At 45.0% G+C, this 22,447-nt stretch overlaps 4 protein-coding genes across 6 annotated transcripts in view; 1 reads left to right on the top strand and 3 right to left on the bottom strand.

The window, feature by feature from the left end:
- The window catches only part of LOC120303140 (protein HIRA), a 28,091-nt gene extending 26,221 nt beyond the window's left edge, over positions 1-1,870 (bottom strand). Inside the window, exon 1 of one of the 2 annotated variants that reach the window (XM_039332359.1) lies at positions 1,675-1,870. In XM_039332359.1, the coding sequence (XP_039188293.1) occupies positions 1,675-1,711 (37 nt within the window). In that variant the 5' untranslated portion in view covers positions 1,712-1,870. The remainder of the gene's footprint in view (positions 1-1,674) is intronic. The other variant, XM_039332358.1, reaches the window with a different exon arrangement.
- Positions 1,871-4,182: 2,312 nt separating this feature from the next.
- On the top strand, positions 4,183-6,646 carry MRPL40 (mitochondrial ribosomal protein L40). Its single transcript, XM_039332381.1, has 4 exons — positions 4,183-4,340; positions 4,961-5,044; positions 5,555-5,713; positions 6,087-6,646. Exons 1-4 carry the CDS (start codon positions 4,282-4,284, stop codon positions 6,394-6,396), a joined length of 612 nt encoding a protein of 203 aa, XP_039188315.1. The 5' UTR covers positions 4,183-4,281; the 3' UTR covers positions 6,397-6,646.
- CUNH22orf39 (chromosome unknown C22orf39 homolog) lies at positions 6,598-10,509 on the bottom strand. Of its 2 annotated transcripts, none has more exons than XM_039332383.1 (3): positions 10,398-10,509; positions 8,875-9,042; positions 6,598-7,819 (listed from the first exon to the last, which is right to left on the bottom strand). In XM_039332383.1, the coding sequence occupies exons 1-3, from the start codon at positions 10,422-10,424 to the stop codon at positions 7,694-7,696; spliced, it is 321 nt and encodes a 106-aa protein (XP_039188317.1). In that variant the 5' UTR covers positions 10,425-10,509; the 3' UTR covers positions 6,598-7,693. The 2 variants fall into 2 exon arrangements, with proteins under 2 accessions (XP_039188317.1, XP_039188318.1); XM_039332384.1 differs by having other exon boundaries at positions 6,598-7,813.
- A 1,385-nt stretch (positions 10,510-11,894) lies between these two features.
- UFD1 (ubiquitin recognition factor in ER associated degradation 1) lies at positions 11,895-22,434 on the bottom strand. Its single transcript, XM_039332408.1, has 12 exons — positions 22,165-22,434; positions 20,548-20,680; positions 19,704-19,736; positions 18,652-18,773; positions 17,406-17,536; positions 16,930-17,002; positions 16,688-16,756; positions 15,670-15,735; positions 14,880-14,927; positions 13,923-14,011; positions 12,677-12,758; positions 11,895-12,009 (listed from the first exon to the last, which is right to left on the bottom strand). The coding sequence occupies exons 1-12, from the start codon at positions 22,165-22,167 to the stop codon at positions 11,935-11,937; spliced, it is 924 nt and encodes a 307-aa protein (XP_039188342.1). The 5' UTR covers positions 22,168-22,434; the 3' UTR covers positions 11,895-11,934.
- Positions 22,435-22,447: the final 13 nt, after the last annotated feature.

Below are 22,447 nucleotides of genomic sequence, written 5' to 3'. Positions count from 1 at the left end.
ACAGTATTTTAGCTGATTTTCTAAAAAGAAAGCAGAACGGCCCCTGGTGAAACTTCTCTGCAACGAGGCTACTTTGAGGAGTAGCCCATCCACCAACCCTTTGGATGGAAGGAACGTCAAACACCCCTTCCCGGGAAACCAAGCAGGACACTCTGTGCATGGTATGGGTATCTGGAGCCCTTTCTTCACCTCTGGAAGGGAAAACAACAACTCTGCTTCCAGATCCTTCCTGATAATAAGGATTAAAGGATCAGCAAAAAACACTTTGGAGTTCTTCTCAATCTATATTCTTAAGAAGGTTAATATGTTATCTTCTGTTATCAGATCCCTTGTTGGTATCTTTACAAAATCTCCCAGCAAAAAATCACTAAAGCAAAGCTTAACTGTCCAGGAGGCTGAATAAAGTTCAATAAGAAGACAACGGAAGACGGTCTTTAGCTAGGAATTGCCAAATGCATCCTGCTTTCCATAAAACCCAACCAGGCCCGTTGCAAAAGATATTTACAAGTTAGAGGTGCTAACATTTGTCTTCCTAATGGGAGATGAGCAGGCCAAAGTATATTTTAATACTTTTTTTTTTTTCAGGGTCCAAGCAGTTCTGATCTGGATGGGAAATACATATCCTGTAGAGGTCATGAAATGGTCACTTAGGCACTAGATGAGCTCTTTAATTTTCAGGGGGAAAAAAGACCATTTAGCCTCCCCTGGATAGAAACAGTGCAATGCTAAAATAGGGAACTCTGCACTTCAACAAAAGTACTGGGAGGACGCACACTGTCCCTGCAACTAACCAAAGAGAGAAGCAACCTAGAACTAAGGAGAAACTTCCTGACAGTCAGAACAATTAACCAGGGGAACAACCTGCCTCCAGAAGCGGTGAATGCTCCAACACTGGAGGTCTGCAAGAAGAGGCTGGACAGCCACTTGTCTGAAATGGGATAGGGTTTCCTGCCTGAGCAGGGGGTTGGACTAGGTGATCTCCAAGGTCCCTTCCAACGTTATGATTATGATTGCAGGTCTGCAGTAAGCAAGCAGTACTGTCTTCAAGAAACTGCATAGCGGAAGAGATCAGCGAACAAGAAAGTGTCTCTTTAATCGCTAAGATGTCACTAACGACTTTCCTTCTATGTTGAACAAACAAAGAGGCAAACTCCAAAGCCCAATTTAAATGTCAATAAATATCTCCAAGAAATAGCAATAGACATTCTTAATCATCCAGGTCAGTGTTTCCCAAACTTGACAATTTTAAGGCATGAGGACTTCAACTCCCAGAATTCCACAGCCAGCAACGCTGGCTGTGGAATTCTGGGAGTTGAAGTCCTCATGCCTTAAAATTGTCAAGTTTGGGAAACACTGATCCAGGTCATGGTTATCCCAAAGCTGCTGCTTTTTCCAAAAGGCAACTGGATATATATATATATCTTAGCGTTTAAAGAGACACTTTCTGGTTCTCTGATCTCTTCCACACCTTCCATCCTTCCCCCTTTGCTCAGAGGACCCCCCCCTCCTTCCCCCCTCCCCGTGGGGGATAAACCCTCCCCCAACACTCTGCACTCCCTCAGAGGACCCCCCTCCATTCTTCCCGGCCACGAGCACGGGGGGGGGGGGCGGCGGCGGCTGACGCCTCCCCGAGCGCTCTGCACGCGCTCAGAGGCGCCCTCTGCACGCGCTCACCGTTGTGGTTGACCCAGGTCGGCTTCAGGAGCTTCATTTTCCCCGCCGCCTCCTCCTCCTCCTCCGCTTCTTTCTCGCTCCGTGCCGGGGACGGCCGCCGGCCGGGGCAGGCGGGACGGCCCCGGCTCAGGCTGCCCTGGGCGGAGGCGGCGGCGGCACCCCGGCCCTCGCCCCTGCCCCGCCGGCCGCCTCAGCGCCGCCTCCCTCCTCCTCCTCCGCCTCCCTTCTCCGCCGTCGCCGCCGCCTCGAGGGCCTCAGGGCCGCCGCGCCATCGCCCGCGCCCGTCCCGCCCGCAGCAGCAGCAGCAGCCGCCGCCACCCGGCCGCATCCCCCGCTCCCGGCGGCTCCCCGGCAACGCCGGAAGTCAGCGGAGGGCAACGACCCAAGCGGCCCGGCGGGAAACAAGGGACGACGCCCAGAGAGGCCGGCCGGGTGGCGCGGCGGGGGGCTTCTCGTGGGGGGGGTGAAGCGCGCGGGGGCGAGAGGCGTCCCGCCCGCGGAGGATCCCCGGCGGGGTCGGCGGCCGGCTTGTGGGGCGGCTCGGAGGCTCGGGCGGCCGGCATGGCTAAGGCAGGGCTGAGAGAGGAGCGCGGGGCGGCCCTGTCAGGCGGCGGGGAACTACAGCTCCCGGGAGCCTCCGCTGTGCCGGCTGGCGCTGAGGCATGCTGGGAGGTGTAGTTCGGCGGGAGGAGACGGGCCAGGCGGCGGTGGGGTGACGTCATGAGCGTCCCTGCAACTCCCCGGCTCTGATGGATTTTTTTAATATATATATTCCAGTTACAGGGGTATTATTCACCTGTATATTTTGTTGTATTGTGTTTATATACTGTATTAAAATATATTTTAAAGTGCATTAAAATGTGTTTACCTATTTTAGTATACAGGTAGTCCTCGGCTTAGAAAAAGTTCATTTAGTGACCGTTTGAAGTTACAACGGTCAATGAAAAAAGGGACTCAGGACCGTTTTTTCACACTTTGCAGCATCCCCAGGGTCACGTGATCAAAATTCAGATGCTTGGCAATGGACTCACATTTATGATGAAATGTTGAGCTCAACTGTGCTCATAAGAACTACTTGCATTATATAGAATAAAAATATGGTATAGGGTTTTCTGCCTGAGCAGGGGGTTGGACTAGAAGACCTCCAAGGTCCCTTCCAAGTCTATTAGTATTGTTGTTGTTGTTATTATTATTGATCATCACACAGTCAACCAGATGTTCAGACTGGACTTGGCATTTTTGTCTACTTATCAAGTTCTTCCCAAGGACTGGGATAGGCAGATGTGGATGTTTGATGGTGTTACAGATGGAAGCAGTTCCTAGTAAGGCTGCCTTTTACAACTGACTAATGTCGAATTTGTCAATGCCAACGATGGTGTTCAAGTGGTGCTCCAGTTGTTTTTGGATTGCACCCAAGGTGCCTATTACTATTGGTACCACCCTTGCTTGCCTTTGCCACAGTCTTTCTGTTTCTATTTGTAGGTCTTTGTATTTTGTTATCTTCTCCAGTTCTTTTTTGTCTGTTCTGCTGTCTCCAGGCACTGCCACGTCCACTATCCAGACCTTTTTGTCTTTCTTATCGACAATTGTTAAGTCCGGGGTGTTACGTTGTTTTTTTTTTTTTTTTCCTAGCAGTCAGGTAGCCAAGCAGTGGATATGCGGTTTCAATTTTGGAATATCAAAACACAGGCAGAATCCTTAATAGCAATGGATGGGATTGTACTGGAAGGATGAGACGTTTGCTATACTTAAATTTGTGGGGTCCTTGTTGCTCTCTGAGTGGTTTTCTTGCAAACATTTCACGACCCAACTACGTATGATCAGTGCTAGAAAATCCCACTCCCTTCTAGTACTCGTGATGTTACCAGTTGGGTTGTGAAAGGTCTGCAAGAAAACCACCAACCTCAAAGAGGACCCACCAGTTCAACCTTTGGCTACAAAGATGGTGTTATTGGTGCTTAAAATTGCAATGTGTCCAAATTCTAGATCTCACTCTTGGCGGAGGAAAGAAACCCATACAAAGAACCACCACTATTAGAGATGGGAAAGTCTGGGGGGGGGGGAATAGGAATAAAACAAGGTTTTTTTCTGAGTTTTTTTTCTTTCCTTTTTTTTTCCAAAACCCTTTGGGGGAAAAAAACAGGAAAAAAAACCCTTGTTTTATTCCCAATTTTTCCAGGTTTTTTGGGTTGGACGGTGACCTTCCACGGCAGCGGGAGGACTAGAACTCGCAGCTTAGCCCCTTCCTCCGCCATTACGTCAAATCGACCCTTCTCCCTTTCCTCCAGAAGCAAACTTCTCCAACGTCCGGTATTCTAAACAAGAGAGGGTCCGAAATGGCATAGGGTTTCCTGCCTGAGCAGGGGGCTGGACTAGATGACCTCCAAGGCCCCTTTCAACTTTATTATTATTGTTGTTGTTGTTGTTATTCGGAGAGCTCCAGGTTGGAGAATGCAGCACGGACGGAGGGAGGGAAGGCGGTAGAGGCGAAGGCTGCGCGCGCACCTTTCCCGGAACTTCCCGACGAGCGTTCGGAAGCCGGAGAGCAGCATTCACCGTCGGACTGCGGTGCGTCGCTGGGAGCGGTCCTCCGTCGGGAAGGGAGCCATGTGGGCTCGGGCTGCGTTGAACCTCCTCGGGAGCGGGACGGGAGGCGTTTTGTTTCGGTAAGCGGCCCGAAGGGAGTCCTGGGGGGGATGGGGGTCTTTTTCCTTCCCCCATGGGCTGCTTAGGGGGAGCCCTTGAGGACGCCCCGCCCCAACCTCGCCATGAAAAGCTATAACAGAATTGGAAGGGACCTTGGAGATCATCTAGTCCATCCCCCTGCTCAAGCAGGAGACCCTATGCCATTCCGGGTAAATAGCTGTCCAGTCTCTTCTTAAAAGCCTCCAGCGATGGAGCATCCACAGCTTATCGTAATTTATAGAACATAGAATAAGGTTGGAAGGGACTCTGGAGGTCATCTAGTTCATCCCCCTGCTCAAGCAGGAGACCCTATGCCATTCCGGATGAATGGCTGTGCAGTCTCTTCTTAAAAGCCTCCGGTGATGGAGCACCCACAACTTCTGGAGGCAACTTATTAATTGTTCTCACTGTTAGAAAATTCCTCCTTAGTTCTAGGTTGAATGTCTCCTTGATAAGCGTCCATCCATTATTTTTATTCATTTGTATCCCACCTTTATTAATATTAATAAATAATTAATGGTGCCAGACATATCCAACACCACCTTCCTCGAACTGTTTTCCCCACAACAACCCTGGATTGACATTATATACATTTTTTTAGTTCCCAGTTAATCTGGAATGGACAACTCCGAGCGAACCACTGGCAGTCTTCCCTCCTGGAACTGAGAACAGCTCTGCCCATGAGGTAAAGCCCAGATTGGTATTTGATCCTTTCCACCTGATAATATAGGAAGAACTATTGAAATGCTTTTCCAAGTTCACATTTCAAATTTATCCAATGCACTCAAGTAATCAATCAACGTGGCTGCCATTTAATTCTTGCTTATGTAGGAAAAAAGTGTTGCTGAATCCAACAGGATTTACATTTGAGTGAGCACATATACACCCCAACATCCACACATAAATGACCATAATGGAGCCTGGAAATCTGTCTTAAGTGACCGACCCAATTTTACAATTATTTTGTACTAGTTGTTAAGCAAACACTGTGATTATAATGCAGATGTGCTGGTTGTTAAATGAATCCATTCCTATGGGTACTTTTTTTTTTGCTGTAAACTGGCCAAAAAGGCTAGAAACTAGCAAAAAATGTTGTTACTTTTTGAGATTAAAGTCATTCTGAGAAGGTGAAATAGCATTCTGTAAAAATTTGTATTTTATTTTATATTTTATTTATCCCCCCCCCCTCCATTAGAGCAGAGCCCCCAAGGAAGAAGAAAAAGACAGATCCGAAGAAGGACCATGCTCTAAGAGAAAGGCTGAAAAAGAAAATCAAAAAATTGGAAAGAGCACCTCAAGAGCTGGTTCCTATTGAAGACTTCATAATCCCTTTCAGATTCATGGATGAAAAAAGGTAATGGGACATTGGGCAGGCGGGGTCCCTGCAGACTGTTCCTGCAGTTTTGTTTAAAAAAATGTATTTACAATGTTCGTTCATGCTGGCGGAGGAATTTGGGGTGTTGATGTCCACATGTCTCAAAGTGGCCGAAGAAAGATGGTGTGCCGTCATAAATACGAGTCAGTTGCCAAGCATCTCAATTCTCATCATGTGATCCTGGGAATGCTGCAAAGATCATTAAGTATGAAAGCTTTTCAGTGCCGTCGCAACTTCGGTCCCTAAATGAATTGCAAGTCAAGGACAAGCTATGTAAAACAAAAGAACTCAATTCAGAAGAATCTCCATGTGTCGTTTGTGGTTTGTGGCCTGACTGTGTTTTTCCTCACAGGGTCCGAGAGCTCCCACCGCTGCCCCTTGAAGAACGTGAAAGACGAGCTAAAATTTTAAAGCGGTGGGCTGCCTATAAGCATCGCGAGAACAAGGCCGAGATGGACACCATAAAAACTCTGGTCGCTGCGCAGGAACAAGCTTTAAGGGAACTACGGCTGGAGTCGGAAGAGCTGTATCAGGCAGCCATTCTACGGGATAATCTCTTGTTCCCTTTTGACAGGCCAGAACCCCTGCACACACCCCCTCAGGCTAAATACGAAGCTCCCGAAGGAAAATGTAACGATCTCACAAGAATATATACGTACTGATTTGGGTTGTGGGAAAACCCAACACCCTCAGCAAGCGCAAAGCTGCTAAATTATGTTCTACCTGACCATCTGTTTGATCGCAAGCACCAGTTCAATGTAGCTGTTTGATTAAACCCATCGTTGAGACCCATAGATCACGCAAGAGTCTGTGGAAAAAAGCTTGGAATGTTGACTCTTTTAAAAATAAAGAGTTCAATCTTCTACATGCCGTGCACATTTATTCAATAAATAAAATCTTGTTGGGAGACAAGCCCCTCGGAAAGGATTCATTTTCTCGCCGATTGAAAACGCAAAGCCTCTGAGACCCCCATCCTAACTATTCTTAGCTGATTCTTACGATATCAAGAGTAGGTGGCATTAATGTATTGATCAACGTTTTGTAGAAGTTCCATATTTTACTACTCTGCTGGATGTTCAATAAAGTACACTTGCCAATCTTTTAAAGTAGTTTTGCCTGAACACACAGTGCTGATGAAAAGCTATTTTTATACTGGTAGTCCTTGATCACCACTGACGCCAACATTTCCATCCCTAAGACAGTTGTTAAATAGGTTTTGCCCCATTTTACAATCACTGTGGTTGTTAAGCTAGTAATGTTGTTAAAGGAATCTAGCTTCCCCATTGACTTCGCTTGTCAGAAAGGTCGCAGAAAGGGATCACGTAACCCCAGGATACTGCAAAATTCAGCGTCTGAATTTTGATCATGTCACCCTGGGGATGCTACAACAGCCATGTCAAAAACAGTCCTTTTTTTTAGTGCCGTTGTAACTTTGGAACAGTCACTAAATGAACTGTTCTTAAATCGAGGAGTACCTGTGTATCTCCTCTGTGGTGTTGAACATAATAGAATTGCCAGTTGTCTAAACATCTAACTTTCACACATCCTGTTAAGCCATAGTGTATTGGGTTGGGGGGGGGGCTATTAAGTTGTGGGAACACAATCCCTGTGGTTTGTAAAGGACATGAATGTGGCATACAAATAAATAATTCTTGGGTTGTTCCCTTATCACCCAGCATCGGCATTTTTTGTACTAATTTGCAACGAAGACCGAGCTTGTGAACAGCAAAATATATCCCTTGCAACGACGTTTTTGTGAATGTCCTTTGAAACTTTGCACTGGCTTAGGAGAAGAATTCAGAGCAGCTGTTTACAGAAACATACATTGGACACACTTAAACCCAGGTACGGGCAGGTGAGAGCACAGTTTTATGGTGGAAAAATCCTTCTATTCAGGATTAAGAGTCTCTTAAGTGGCATCAGATAGAGGTCCCACTAGAATGTTGGGGGGGGGGCTCATCATTTGAAGTCTTCTTCCCCAATGGGTGAATTCCAATCAGGTGGAGGGCTTTTTCTCATTTTCCATACTGGTGCATATTTCTGTTTCCTGGCCATCCGTTGTCGCTCACTGTCACACAACTGTTCCTGCCACAGATCAAAGCTGTTATTAATAATATCCCAACTCTCGGAATAAACAGGGCTTTTCAGAGTGAAATAGATCTGTAGGGTCCTTGGTGCTCTCTGAACTTGGTGGTTTTTTTGCAGACGTTTCATTACTCAAGCTAGGTAACATCATCTGTAGCAAATCCCACTCCCTTCTAGCACTGATGACGTTACCTAGTTTGGTAATGAAACGTCTGCAAGAAAACCACCAAGCTCAGAGAGCACAAAAGACTCCTCATTTCAACTTTGAGCTATGAATATTCTCCTTTATTGGAAAACATCTGTGTCCAGAATGGCTTCTGTTCTGTTATTTTTACACTGTTTTTAAACCTTTGTTACTGTCAGAATTTGTCAGAGTGTAAGGGCAAGGCCAAAACTTTCACAGAAAGTTGAACAATCGGCAAACTACGCTGTGGTAGTGCAGTGGTTAGAATGTAGTATTGCAGGCTGACTCTGCTCACTCCTAGCAGTTCAATCCTCACTGGTTTAAAGTTGACTCATCCTTCGATCCTTCCAAGGTCAGTAAAATGAGAACCCAGATTGTTGGAGGCAAGAGGCTGAGTCTGTAAACCCCTTAGGAAGGACTGTAAAGCGATATATAAGTCTTAAGTGCTATTGCTATTTGAATGATAAAATCAACATTTGATCATACCTATCTCTTTATAGTTAAAGAGATTGCAAAGGTACAATAACTACATAGAATAAATTTGGTATAGAGGTCAAGTCACCGGGCTGGAAACCAAGAGACCCTGGGTTGAAAAAACATCACCAGAAAACTGCAGGGATTTATCAGGGCAATCTCCCAACAATTGGACACAACCGAATGGAAGAGGAAAAAATGTAGACTGTTCCTGCTACTGATCAACCAAACAGGAAGAGAAATGTCTTTTTCTGCTTTTTTTTTTTTTAAATGTCGTACGTCATGGCAAAATGCAGCACGGTGCATTGTCTTAAAAACAAACAAGTACGAGTGAGGAATAAACTTAGGAATAAAATTAGGTTTCTATAACTTCCATCCTCCAGATCCCACGCCCTACCTTGGCCGTCACGCTTTTTGTTCTCTCCCATTCTTTGCAATTCTTGTAATCCTTTTTCCACTGCGCGCACGACGGCATCTCCCCGTAAGTGTAATAATGATGGTATAGATTACGGATGCTCCGACACAGCTTCCATTCAGACCAGTAATCTGCGCAGGCTCGGGGCGGCTGTCGGACACACACAGCACAAAAATACAGGACAGGTAGTCCTCGACTTAGTGACCGTTCAAAGTTACAACAGCGCTGCAAAAAGTATCTTAAGGATCGTTTTTCACACCTAAAGATGACCCTTGCAGTATCTTCCCCGTGGTCACCTCATCAAAAATCAGATGCTCAGCAACTGACTCATATTTATGACGGTTGCAGTGTCCCTGGAGTCACACGATCCGCTTTTGCGACCTTATGACAAGCAAAGTCAATGGGGAGGCCAGATTCGCTTAACGACCAGATTACTAACTGAACAACTGCAGCGATTTTCACCTTAACAACTGGAGCCAGGAAAGTTGTAAAACAGAGCAAACTCACTTAACAAATGTTTCACTTAGAAATTTTGGGTCAGTTGCAATAGTGCTGAAAGACCTACAAATCTGAGATTCACCCAGATCAGAAGAAATCAGCAGGATCCACAAAGCAGATCCTGCAACGGATGTCCTTAAATGTTCTTCATTTTTGCCTTCTAACTTTCTCACTTTTCCTTAATCTCAATTTTTGCCCTTTTAGATCGCACTCACTGGACTCATCCGATGCTTATTTTTTTTTCTAGGTGGTTAAGCTTTCCTGCTTTATTTATTGTTATTTGTTTGATTGTTACAAGCCACCCAGAGTGGATTCAGAGTCAGGCAGCGTACAATTTTGACCCATTATTTATAAATATATTAATTATGATACACCTATCACGCTAGTATCCCAACAGCAATCAGTGTTATGTTACAGAACATGTTATACTTATTTCAATACATCATATACATTTAATAGGTATATTACATGCAATATGTAACATACGTACTAATCTAATATAATTTTTTACTTATTAAATTTACACCCATGTTGCAACCCTGGGCGACCTATAATTTTGTTTGAGTATAAAATGTAATAAAAACCATGACGCCCGGCATATACATTTATGCTGAAACACAGAATGTAAAATATAAGTAGAATAATGCACGATTATGGTATACGATTTCCGGCCTGAGCAGGGGGTTGGACTAGATGACCTCCAAGGTCCCTTCCAACACTATTATTTATTATTATTATTATTATTATTATTAAAAGCTTTCACGTTCCCACGGGCACCGGAGAGGGCGCTCCAATGGGTGGGCGGGCCGCTAAATCCCGAAGAAATGCACCACCGGGAGTGCTTTCACACGACCTGCAAACTCCCGTGTCCTGCATTCGCACGACCTGCGAGTTACACCGCGAGAAAGGCGTTTCCTTCCTGCTGAATCAAGGGAATGTCCCTCCCAGGGGCCAGTTTTTCAATATTAGCCCCGATTCTGGGCTAATTGTGACCCAGGAAAGCTCACCCGCCAAGATCCGCTTTCAACGGCCATCGGTCCGGTGGAGGAACGACTCCCACAGGGGCGGGGCTTCTGGCCGATCGTCCCCGCCCACCTTTGTCCCAATGGGCGGGGCAAAGCGCCGATGGGAACGTGACAGGGACCTAAGGGCTACAGTCAACAGCGCGCAGCCCTCTCTTCCGGTTCTCTTGTGCAATGGAAAAAGCGGATAGGCGGGTCAGGCTCGGGGGAACTCAGGGCTACAGTCCGTAGCGAGCACACACCGCTTCCGGTTCCCAGATGTAAAGCAAGAGTTCCTCCATGTGCGGGTAAAAAAAAAATATACGGTGTTTAAAAGCTTTAAGTTTAAAACAATTCAAGGCAGGAATGTGGATCAATGTAATTTTGCCAGTGTGGTCGTTTTGGCCATGTGGGCTGGGCTTTCTGGGAATTGTGGTTGCATGATAGGAGGCTAGAAGGCTCACATTGGAATTTAATTTTTTTTTTTAAATGAGTTTTTTTTAATGGTTTGGGCCAGTGCGTTATTCACAATTCATACCCTGGTTGCAGTGTTTCTCAACCTTGACAATTTTAAGGCACGCGGACTTCAACTCCAGTATTGCTGGCTGTGGAATTCTGGGAGTTGAAGTCCACGTGCCTTAAAATTGTCAAGGTTGAGAAACACTGCAAGCAAAGCAATTGGATCAGAATGTCACTTGGCTGCTGGAAAGCGCAGTTTCTCAACCTGAAAACCCACAAAAATTAAACCTGGGGGAAAGTACCAATTGTATTTGTTGATGTTGGCTGGGGAAGTGGAATACGAGGGCTTGCCCTCTAGTCATCTGTCTTCCCCACCACCACCACCACCACCACCAGTGGAATCACTCTGCTTCCTAGGAAGGCTAAGGCAGGCAGGCCCAAGGGTTAGAGCCAAGCGCTCCCAGATTTGTTAGCAAGCCGCGCTTAGTTACCACTGCTTTTAATAATAATAATAAAGTTGGAAGGGACCTTGGAGGTCATCAAGTCCAACCCCCTACTCAGGCAGATAACCCTATACCATTTCAGACAAATGGCTGTCCAGTTTCTTCTTAAAAACTTCCAATGTTGGAGCATTGGTGAATTGTTCTAACTGTCAGGAAGTTTCTCCTTGCTTCACTTTCTTAAAATGAAATATACAAATAGGAGAAAATATCTGCAGCTCAGGCTTGATCTGTGGGGTCCCTGCTTGGTGGAGGTTTTTTTTTTTTTTTGCAGACATTACATTACCCAACTAGGTAACAACATCAGTGCTAGATAGGAAGAGGAGGAGGAGGAGGACGACTGTTGGGTTCTTGGTGCTCTCTGAACTTGGTTGTTTTCCTGCAGACATCTCTTTACCCCACTAGGTAACGTCATCAGTGCTAGAAGGGAGTGGGCTTTGTTCTCAAAACTGAAAAGACTTCAGAAGCCAATTTTCATTTTCTGTTCAGATCATTAAGGCGCTTGACAGAGAAACAGGCAAACAAACAGCCTTGCCAGAAATGCTAGTATACAGGATTATTTTATTGTCTTCCGACTGCAGAGTTCAGGGTTTTCTGCCTTTCTTGCGAAGAGACTGACCTTCTCCGGAGAACGCAATAAAGCGAGTACCAGCGTCATCCTGAGGAAACACAGAAAAAGGGTAGAGAAGTAATGTGAACCCTAATTATTTTCTGGAATCGCATTCACAAAGTCAACAGGCCCTGCTTCCAATGCTATTCGGAAGAATACTTTTCAAGCTTATTGAGCATCCAGTTTTTTTTTTTTTTTAGTAGAGGGTGGGTGGGGAGGGGACACCAGGAAAGCTTGCACAAATCATTTCCGGGGATTTTGGCTCGCAAGCTACCTAGCGCAACATTAGCACCAGATTTCCGTTCATTTCATTTTTTTTTTTTAAAAAAGGCATTGAATTATTTATTCTTTCTTATGCCCTGGATCAAGACTGCCCTGAGTTTTAAGATCGGAGAGGCAGATGAATACAATGAACAAACAAATAAGAAAGACATGTCATTGGGTTAAAAAAAACCCCAGCAAACGCTAAAAAAATTCACCACGTTTTCTGATATATTTGTTTCTTTTTTCCCCCCTCCTAATCTTTTCAATTTCTCTGGAAAAACTGATATATATTGCTGATGTTTGGAACGTGATGCATAACAGACCGCAATCACCAGCTGCAACTTCTCTGGCTGGTTTTGGTCTCGGAGAAAGGTGACCGCTTATTGAAGTTTACAATCTGAAATCCGGTTTAAAAAATAAATAAATAAAGGGCCCTATCCAGCTTCACTCACCTCTTCTATTTTTTTGACCAGCGGCCGGGAATTTCTAATGAATGTGATCTTGCCAATTTTGAAGTCGTAATTCGGAATGCCCCTGCAAAGGGGAGGAAGGGGGGGGGAAAGTTCGCCATTTAAAAAGACAGGAAAAGGTTTAATCAAGTCGATTTTGCATTTGGGGACCTGCGTTCACAGGTTCCCTTTGTTCCCTGGCTGGCTATTTTAACACAGTGAAATTTTACTGTACTTTATAAAGACACCACGAGTCAAAAGGATGCTGGCTTTCGCAAGCATTTCAAAAATCAACCTGTTAATCCACAAAGACAGTCGCTGGGTTCTCACAAAACACTGCTTTAACCCCCCACCTCACCTCATTTTAGCTTAGTTCAAACCCAGCCATGAGTTATTTCGGCTGAAGCAACTTTACAAAATCAGCCAGTGTGGTTATTTTAACGTTGTTGTTGTTAGCTGCGAAGTTGTGTCCGACCCATCGCGACCCCATGGACAATGTTCCTCCAGGCCTTCCTGTCCTCTACCATCTTCTGGAGTCCATTTAAATTCACACCTACTGCTTCAGTGACTCCATCCAGCCACCTCATTCTCTGTCGTCCTCTTCTTCTCTTGCCCTCCATCTTTCCCAGCATCAGGCTCTTCTCCAGTGAGTCCTTCCTTCTCATTAGGTGGCCAAAGTACTTGAGTTTCAACTTCAGGATCTGGCCTTCTAAAGAGCAGTCGGGGTTGATCTCCTGTAGGACTGACCGGTTGGACCGCCTTGCAGTCCAGGGGACTCGCAGGAGTCTTCTCCAGCACCAGAGTTCAAAGGCCTCCATTCTTTGGCACTCAGCCTTTCTTAGGGTCCAACTTTCCCAGCCATACATTGCAACTGGGAAAACTATGGCCTTGACTATACGCACTTTTGTTGGCAGGGTGACGTCTTTTTAGTATGCTGTCTAGATTTGCCATAGCTTTCCTCCCCAGGAGCAAGTGTCTTTTAATTTCTTGGCTGCAGTCCCCATCTGCGGTGATCTTGGAGCCCAAGAAGATAAAATCTCTCACTGCCTCCATTTCTTCCCCATCTACTTGCCAGGAATTGAGAGGGCCAGATGCCATTTTAACATAGTCTGTGGCAAACCCAGATAACAATAATTTATATATTAAACTATGCCTAAACAAACAAGCGATAAACAAACCAGGCCAAGCCAGGGAAAACAGCAATGATTTGCGTGAATGATGGAAATAGAGAAAAAAGGGCGCAACTAACCGCCGAATGTCTCCTGGTTTAATTGGAGAAGGACTTGGCTCAACTCCTTTCTTTTTTCCATCCAATCTGTTCCCAGATCCAGAAAAGGCCTTAAGGGGAAAAAAAGAGAGAGAGAAAAAAATAATCACACAACTTTGTATCTGGCACGGGTGCCATCAAAACTCAACTGAATATATTTATGTTTGCATCAAAGAAAGTTGAAAGTCGTTCCTTTTTTTTTTTTTGCCTTTACAGGTAAGTCCTTGACTTACGGCCACAATGGAGTCCAAAATCGTCGTTAAGTCAGACATTTGTTAAGTGAGCTTTGCCCCCATTTTACGGCCTGCCTTGCCAACAGTTGTTAAATGAATCATTTGCAGGTGTCAAGTTAGCAACACGGTCATTAACGAATCTGGTTTCCCTATTGAGTTTGTCAGAAAGTCGCAAAAGGGGATCACGTGACCCCGGGGACACTGCCGCCGTCATAAAGACGAGTCAGTTGCCAACTGTTTGAATTTCGATCACGTGACCACGGGGAACGCTGCAACGGTCGTGCGAGAAATGATCATGTCGCTTTTTACAGTGCCGTTGTAACTTCGAACGGTCATTAAATGAACAAGTGTTAAGTTGAGGACTACCTATACATTTTTTCCCTCCTCTTCTTTTTTGCACTTATCTTGCTTTTTGTTGGGTACTTTCTCGTTTCTCTCTTTGCTCGCTTCCCTGCTTTTTCTTCCTGTTTTCAAAATCTATTAAAATCATATCTTTAAAAAAAAAAAACCTTAATGGAATAGATTTAAATCTGATTTTATCCCAAAGTTTGCGGAAGCCAGTCTCCAAAGGGACAAAAATCGGAGCATCAAAGATCATCTTTTTTGCTGTTCCTTACAAGCGTTCAGAAATTTGCAATTTGACCAAGGTCAGCTTTAAACTCTAATGATCGACCTAAGTAAGCTTTATCTCAATAAAGAGACTTACACGGAATCCCAGATCGTTCACATAACCGCTGTGGTCTGCTTCAACATCCTAATCAACAAGAGGAGAAAGAAACATAGCCAGCATAGATGAAATATTCCTCAAGAAGAATTAGCTCTGATACGCTTGTCACAAGCTCTGATTCTAACTTGCGTTCTGTTGGAGCGATACCAAAGGAACAAAACAAACCTCTAATAAACCAGAGGTTTATGCTTGGAGTGACCCCGAGATTCCCAGTGGCACAGTTCAGATTCAATCACCCCCAAATCCCTTGGGTGTCCAATCACGCTTGGCCAATAAAGAATTCTATCTCTATTATGCTCCTTGGGCAGCTTTTATAGTAAAAAAGAGATAGTTTGATATCGCAATTCATTACTGGGGAAGGGGGGGGGAAATAACAATAAAATAACCTAATTAAACCTTTTGCTCATTTGCATAATGTTCTGAAAGTATTTGAGCCCTGATATGTTAGTGCAGAGTTCAGAAATAACATAATTTATCAAGGTGGCCCTCGTGTTTGGAAATGATGGGGGGGGGGATCGGAGCAGCGGCACCAGTGGATCTAAAAAAAAATCCAGCCTCCCATAAATGTGTCAGGCTGCGATGTGAAGAGAGAAAGGAGTTGGATCAACTAATCCAATGCCGCTCCCAGGTTTCATACGGCTTTAAATTCTCCAAACATTTGAAGATGAAATGGATCACTACTTCTCTCAAGTGAAAGGGAGAAAGGTTGTGTGTGTGTGTGTGTGTGTGTATGTGTGTGCCAACAACAACACAACAAGAAGGAACTTACGGCAGACTCCTCGTGAGACGCCTGTCTCTCGGGCTCTTTGTAACCCAAAGGTGCATCGAAGTCTACCTGAATTGAAGTCAACGCAACACAAAAGTTACACCCAGCTCACAAATTAAGTCAATGCAACATGAAATGCAACAGCTCACCGTCATCAAGGGACCTATAAAACCACTCTATGTCAGGCACGAACGACCAGACACACCCGTGTAGAGTTTAAGCTAGCTACTTTATTGTTCTGTGCCTATAATACAGGAATCTTCCTGGACGGATGGGTTTTGCCTGGGAAACCCCATATAAGGCTCAAAAGCATTCAAGGGGAGAAGCAAACCTTGCTCTCTTGTGCTTATGTAAGCAGGGGGTTGGACTAGATGACCTCCAAGGTCCCTTCCAACAACATCATCATCATTATTATTATTGAGTCTAGGCTAATTCCCTATTTGATCCCTCCTTCCAGCTGGGTCAGGTGCTCTCCAACATCCTTACATCCCTACTTTAAGATGCGTCGACGTCAACTCCCAGAATTCCCCAGCCAGCATTGCTGGCTGGGGAATTCTGGGAGTTGACGTCGACGCATCTTAAAGGAGATGACTGTGAGAAACACTGATTTAGAGTCTGCTTCTTGGAAGACTTTGCAAGACAGTTTTGTTGTGTTAGAGCAGGGGTCTTCAAACCTGGCCCTTTTGTGACTTGTGGACTTCCAACTCCCAGAATTCCTCAGCCAGGCATGCTAGCTGTGGAATTCTGGGAGTTGAAGTCCACAAGCAAGGGTCTTCCAACTTGGCCCTTTTATGACTTGTGGACGTCCAACTCCCAGAATTCCTCAGCCAGGCACGCTGGAGTTGGACGTCCACAAGTCATAAAAGGGCCAAGTTGGAAGACCCCTGTGTTAGAGTGTTCTGAGCTGACACGGCAACTCTACCAGGCCAAAGTCTGCTTGGTTCCACTGTGTTACCACATGGTTCATCTGCTCTACCAGTGGCTTAGCCAGGGTGGAGACTCCGTCCATCTCTTGACTTACATTCATGTCACATTCAATGATGGACACTGCTTTGTCTGGCTTGGTCTCCATGACTCGAAGTTCATAGATCTAAACGAAAGGAAGGAAAAAAAAAAGAGAAAGGATGAAGAACAGGCTGGGCGGAAGTCTTTCCCATCCTTAACTTAGCCAGCTGGAAAATTCTGGGAACTGACTGAAGTCCACGCAGTTTAAAGTTGCGCAAGTGGTCTAGCCTCTCCTTCTCCGCAAAGGACTGACGTTACCTTCTCATTGTAGTTGATGGCGATGACATCTCCTGTGGTGAGGCACGCAAAATTCCGGAGCGCGTTTTCCAATCTTCGGAGCGCGTTAAGTGGAAATACAGAGATCTCCCAATCGCAACGAGGCAATCCCTTGAGGTTCTGACAGGCCTCTGGTTTAAGGGCTACCCTTTTCTATCTGACCTCAGGAGGGACTAGAATTCACCGTCTCCTAGTGATTGGCCCAAAGTCACCCAGCTCACTTTCTCGCCTCAGGAGGGATTAGAATTCACCGTCTCCCGGTGATTGGCCCAAAATCACCCAGTTACATTCTTGCCTCAGGAGGGACTAGAATTCACCGTCTCCTAGTGATTGGCCCAAAGTCACCCAGCTCACTTTCTCACCTCAGGAGGGACTAGAATTCACCGTCTCCTAGTGATTGGCCCAAAGTCACCCAGCTACTTCTTGTTCCCTCCTGAAGGATTATCCAAAAAGGATACACAGCTTTGGGGTTGGTGATGTCGAGAAAATCAGGACTTTGTGGCTGAAATTTGGAGTAAGTGGCTACTTGGAGGTTGACGCTTTCTACTTGCACCAGGCCCCCTTCCTCCAGGAGAAGATTCTGCATCATCTTAGGGAAAAAACACACAGCCAAACTGATTTCAAGCAAGGCCCAAAGCTCAATACGTTTTTTTCTATATAGTTTGCAAACAGTAACAACAGAAGCAGGAGGAGCGAATAACAAACAGTATTGCAACAGCCAGAGAGGAGAAATCAATCTTTAATTTTTCCAACTAGGAAAGATAACTTCTCCCCATGGATGTCCACCCTTAACCAGTCTATCCGCAACTCCAGATCAAATCTTTTTAGTAAAAAAAGAGGTCTCAAAATTGAGATGTGGAAAAAGAAAATGGGTGAAATAGAACAGAAATAGAAAATAGAATAGAAAATAGAACAGAACGGAACGGAACGGAACAGAACAGAACAGAATAGAATAGAACAGAACAGAATAGCTTTATTTGGCAAAGTGTGATTAGATACACAAGGAATTTGTCTCTGGTGTCGAAATTCTCAGTGTACATGCAAAGCAACAGAGTGTAATAAACACACTAAGGATATCAATAACAGGGGTTATTAAAAAAGATGAGAAGGATAATAATACAGCCATGCAACATGGGTAAATATACATAGATGTTATACTGTAATCTGAGGATTAGATGTTCAGCAGAGTGAAGGCAAACTTTATCTGCTTGTTTGCATCCAGCCTTTATTATTTTTACAAATAACTCAAGGCGGTGAACACATCCAACACATTCCTCATGAAGTCTGTCCTATTGCTGTGTAAGGTTAAAGACTCAAAAAATATCTTCAGAAAGTAAATATTTGTGAACAGTTTGGGGATTTTCAACCGAAAAGTTGATATATACCTGTACAAATCAATAAAATGCATCCATTTTAAGTAATCCGCTTTATTATACGCACCCAAGAGTTTAGGAACAAGAAATTGGTCAAATATTAGATGCTCTCATTGCTATGGCTAAATAGGTAAAGATTTGGGACACGCCATGAAAACAGCATGTAAAAAATGTCACGTTACCAAAGAGACTCGGAGCTCACTTCACAGAGGAATGCTAAATTAGATGCACAGTAGGTTAGTTGAAAATGGATTGTATTTGTGCAAAATGAATCTTGCCCCGTATTTGAGCAACATATCTCTAATCTAATGCAACAAAACTGTCAACTTACCCAATGTGGAAGGTAACAGATGCCTTCATCAGCCACAAATTCCAGCACGCCACAATGAGTCATCCGGTCTGAATTTTTATTTGTCAGTTTAAACAACATCGGGTAGGTGATATTAAGCCGACCTAGAGGAAACAAGTACACAGTCCTGCATGGGTGTTGTAGTGTTCTGGTGGCGCAGTGGTTAGAATGCAGTATTGCAGGCTAATTTCTGCTGAGTGCCAGCAGTTCAATCCTGACCAGCTCAAGGTTGACTCAGCCTTCCATCCTTCGGAGGCCAGTAAAATGAGGACCCAGATTGTCAGGGGCTGTAGAGAGCCCTGTGAAGCATTTAGAGAGGGCTGTAAAGCACTGTGAAGTAATATATAAGTGCTGTTGCTATTGCTATATCCGAGAATAAGAATAATGTCTTATTCTTGAAATTTGCAGAAAATCCCTAGGACGGCTAATGCCATCAGTTTTTCCTTTTGTGTTTTTTAGACGGTGATTTTTAATTTCCTTAAACTTAATTGCTTTCCTCTTATCCCGTTTTTTTTTCTTCCTAAAAATGTCTTTGAGACTGTACGTTGGTGGAGAGAACCTATCTTTGTGTAAAAATTGAAATTAATTTTTAACTGAAATTTTAATTGCTAAGATTAATTTTTATACGTTGTTTTACTTATCGGTTATATTACATCATACACTGCCCAGAACCCCTCTTTGAAGTGAGATGGGCAATTTAGAAATATGATAGATAGATGATAGATATACAGATAGATGATAGATAGATGATAGATAGATAAATAGATAGATAGATAGATATAGATGATGGATGGATGATAGATGATCGATAGATGATAGATAGCGATATATAGATGATAGATAGATGATAAATAGATGATAGATAGATAGATGATAGACAGACAGACAAATAAATAAATAGACAGACAGACAGATAAATAAATTACTGCCAAACAAATAATTTTGGCCAAAGAGTGGGACAACAGTCCTTTAAAGAAATGATGGGCCATAAAAGAATATCAAGCATGTAAACACATTAAATGTACACAACTTACTGAGTTGATCCAAAGCAGACGGTGGCATAATTACTGCAGGAAAAGACGAAACAATTTGTTAAAAATGCTGGGAAAAACGGACAGCAACTAACAAAAGAAAGCAATTCTGGGACATTTAAACTTGATCCCACTCGTGGTTGTAATATTGGTTTATTATGTGGAATATCAGCTGCTGTGAATTGTTTACATCAAGAGGTAAAAACGAGTTTCTCTATGAGGTAACCAGGTAAAACAGGATGTTCCCACAGGACAACAGCGAAGGGATCCGCCCGGTCAGTTGGCAAACAGCTATATAGGACAGGAAGCACAACTCGTGAAGCAATGATGACTCCCTTCACCAGAACACGAGATTAAGTTATCCAAACAGGTTGAAAGAGATAAATCAGGTTTCTAGAAAACACTGGACTGTAAATAGATTTACAAGCTTTGGCAGCTATATGGAGTACAAGCTGATCCGGTCAAATTTTTTTAAAGTGAATTAAGGAAAGGGAGGATCCAGTTATTAAGGATTAATAGCCGTGTTGTCTCCAGTTTATTTTTGTAAGATTGGAGGCATGGAGTCTCTCCCTAGCCGCTGCGTATAAAAAAATCATTCGAAATCACTTTGAAAAGCAGAGTGCTTTTAAGCAAAGCCAAAGAGGAGCTTTATAAATAATGCACGGCTATATTTATGCAGCTCATCGGGCAGGTTTCTTGCGAAAGCCGGTTCCAGAATAAAAGTGGGTTTATCTTCCTCCTCTCCCCCTACCTACGGGTCAAATAATGGCTATCTCAGATGCTAACTCTTCAGCCTTCCAGAGAGGGAACTGAAAAGAAATTGAAAAGAAAGCCAAAGAGCGCCTACTTTTTCCGCCCTTCTCCACATCCGATCGGTCATTAGGGCCAGCGAGCATGGAGACTGAGAAACAGCGGTATTGGGTGGAGAAGCGGTTCTGGAAGACGCGGGGAATTGGATGGTCAAACATGTTGAAGGAAAACTGGAGGGAAGGAGAAGAGAAAGACAGGAGGCGTTAAGACCACCACGATCTAATTGCCATAATAATTAATGTTTTTAATTCATATGTTTATCTTTTACAATGCTAAGTCACCCGGGGTTACCTTGAGGCATGATGGGCAGCCAATAAATTTTACAAACAAGCAAAGAAATACAGGTAGTCCTCGAAGCCAACAAGTCTGTTGTTAAGGGAGACATTTGTTAAGTAAGTTTTGCCCCATTTTACGACCTCACTTGCCACAGTTGTTAAGCGAAACACTGCAGTTGTTCAGTGAATCCGGATTCTCCATTGACTTTGCTTTTCAGATGGTCACAAAAGGGGATCACATGGCCCCTGGACACGGCAACCGTCGTAAACATGAGTTAGTTGCCAAGCATCCAAATTTTGATCACGTGACCATGGGGGTGCTGCAAAGGCCGTAACTGTGAAAAACGGTCCTAAATCAGATTCTTCAATTCTGTTCTAATTTTGAACAGTCACTAAACAAATTCTTGTAAAGCGAGGACTACATGTATCAAAATAAATTGGAGAGAATTAGGACTCACACCCATTTTATTTCTCCCTTTAAAACCTCAGTAGAAATCCCATCCTGTGTCTGCCACACCTACAGGGGGTCTGTAGCCCACCCTTCCAGGATGGGGTTTGTAGTTCAAACCGCCTGCCTGGATTTTGTAGTCCACCATGCCCAAGTGAGTTTGCAATCCATTCTGCCTGTATGCAGATTTGTCGTCCACACTGCCTGCGTAGGTTTTGTTGTTTCATCGCCCCCCCCCTCAAAAAAAGGGGTTTGTAAGCCAATCCACCTGCATGGGGTTTTGTAGTCCATCCCACCTGGATGGGATTTGTAACCCTCCTTGCCTGGATAGGGTTCCATAGCCCACCACCTCTGGGTCAGGTTTATAATCCATCCCGTTTCCACCCCTCCTGGAAGGGCTTTGGATCCCAATCCTGACGGGATGGGTTTGTGTAGTCCATCCCTCCTGGATGGGCTGTATAACCCCAAACCCGCCTGCATGGGTTTTGTAATCCCCCCTTACCAGGAATGCGTTTTATACTCACAACCCACCCCCAGTGGGCTTTGTAGTCCATCCCGCCTGAACGGGGCTTGTAACTCACCCTGGCAGAGAGGCGTTTGTCTCCCCCCCCCCACAACCCCTGGCTGGTGTTTGTAGTCCATTCTCACCGCCTGGGATCTCCCACTTGGATGGGATTTGTAGTCCACCCCACCCAGGTGCGGTTTGCAACCCACCCTGCCAGGATGGGACGCCGTACCCCACAAGCCCTGGCTGGAGTTTGTAGCCCATTCTGCCTGCGGATTTGCAATCCACCCCGCCTGCATGGGATTTGTAGTCCACCCCCTTCAGCCAGCCAAGCTCTTTCCCGGCCAGATGAGTCCCTCCGTCCCTCTCTGCCCCTCCTTCGACCCCCCTCCCCTCTGGATGGGGAGGGGGTCCCAAGGCCTGTACCATGATGGCGACGGCTCCTCCGGCCTCCCCTCCCAGCCGGCCGAGGGTCCCCCCCAAAAACCGGCAGCCGCCGAGCCGCTTCTGCGCTCTTCGCCCGGCCAGGAACCGCTCTTCGGCCTAGGCCCAGGCCTCGTCACGGCGCCCCCCCCCGCGCAAATCGGGCCTTCCTGAGGAGCAAACGGGGATCAGACACCCCCTCTTCGGAGTATGGGGCGCTTCTGCGGGGCAGGGCAGGCAGGAAGCTTTAAACTAAGAAGCGAAGGAACTACGCCTCCCAGAATGC

Source organism: Crotalus tigris, unplaced genomic scaffold (genome assembly GCF_016545835.1).
Source record: "Crotalus tigris isolate CLP2741 ecotype Arizona unplaced genomic scaffold, ASM1654583v1 scf7180000024461.2689607, whole genome shotgun sequence".
Classification (NCBI taxonomy): domain Eukaryota; kingdom Metazoa; phylum Chordata; class Lepidosauria; order Squamata; family Viperidae; genus Crotalus; species Crotalus tigris.
The sequence above is the reverse complement of the archived record's forward strand: the minus strand, read 5'-3'. Positions and strand labels throughout refer to the sequence as shown.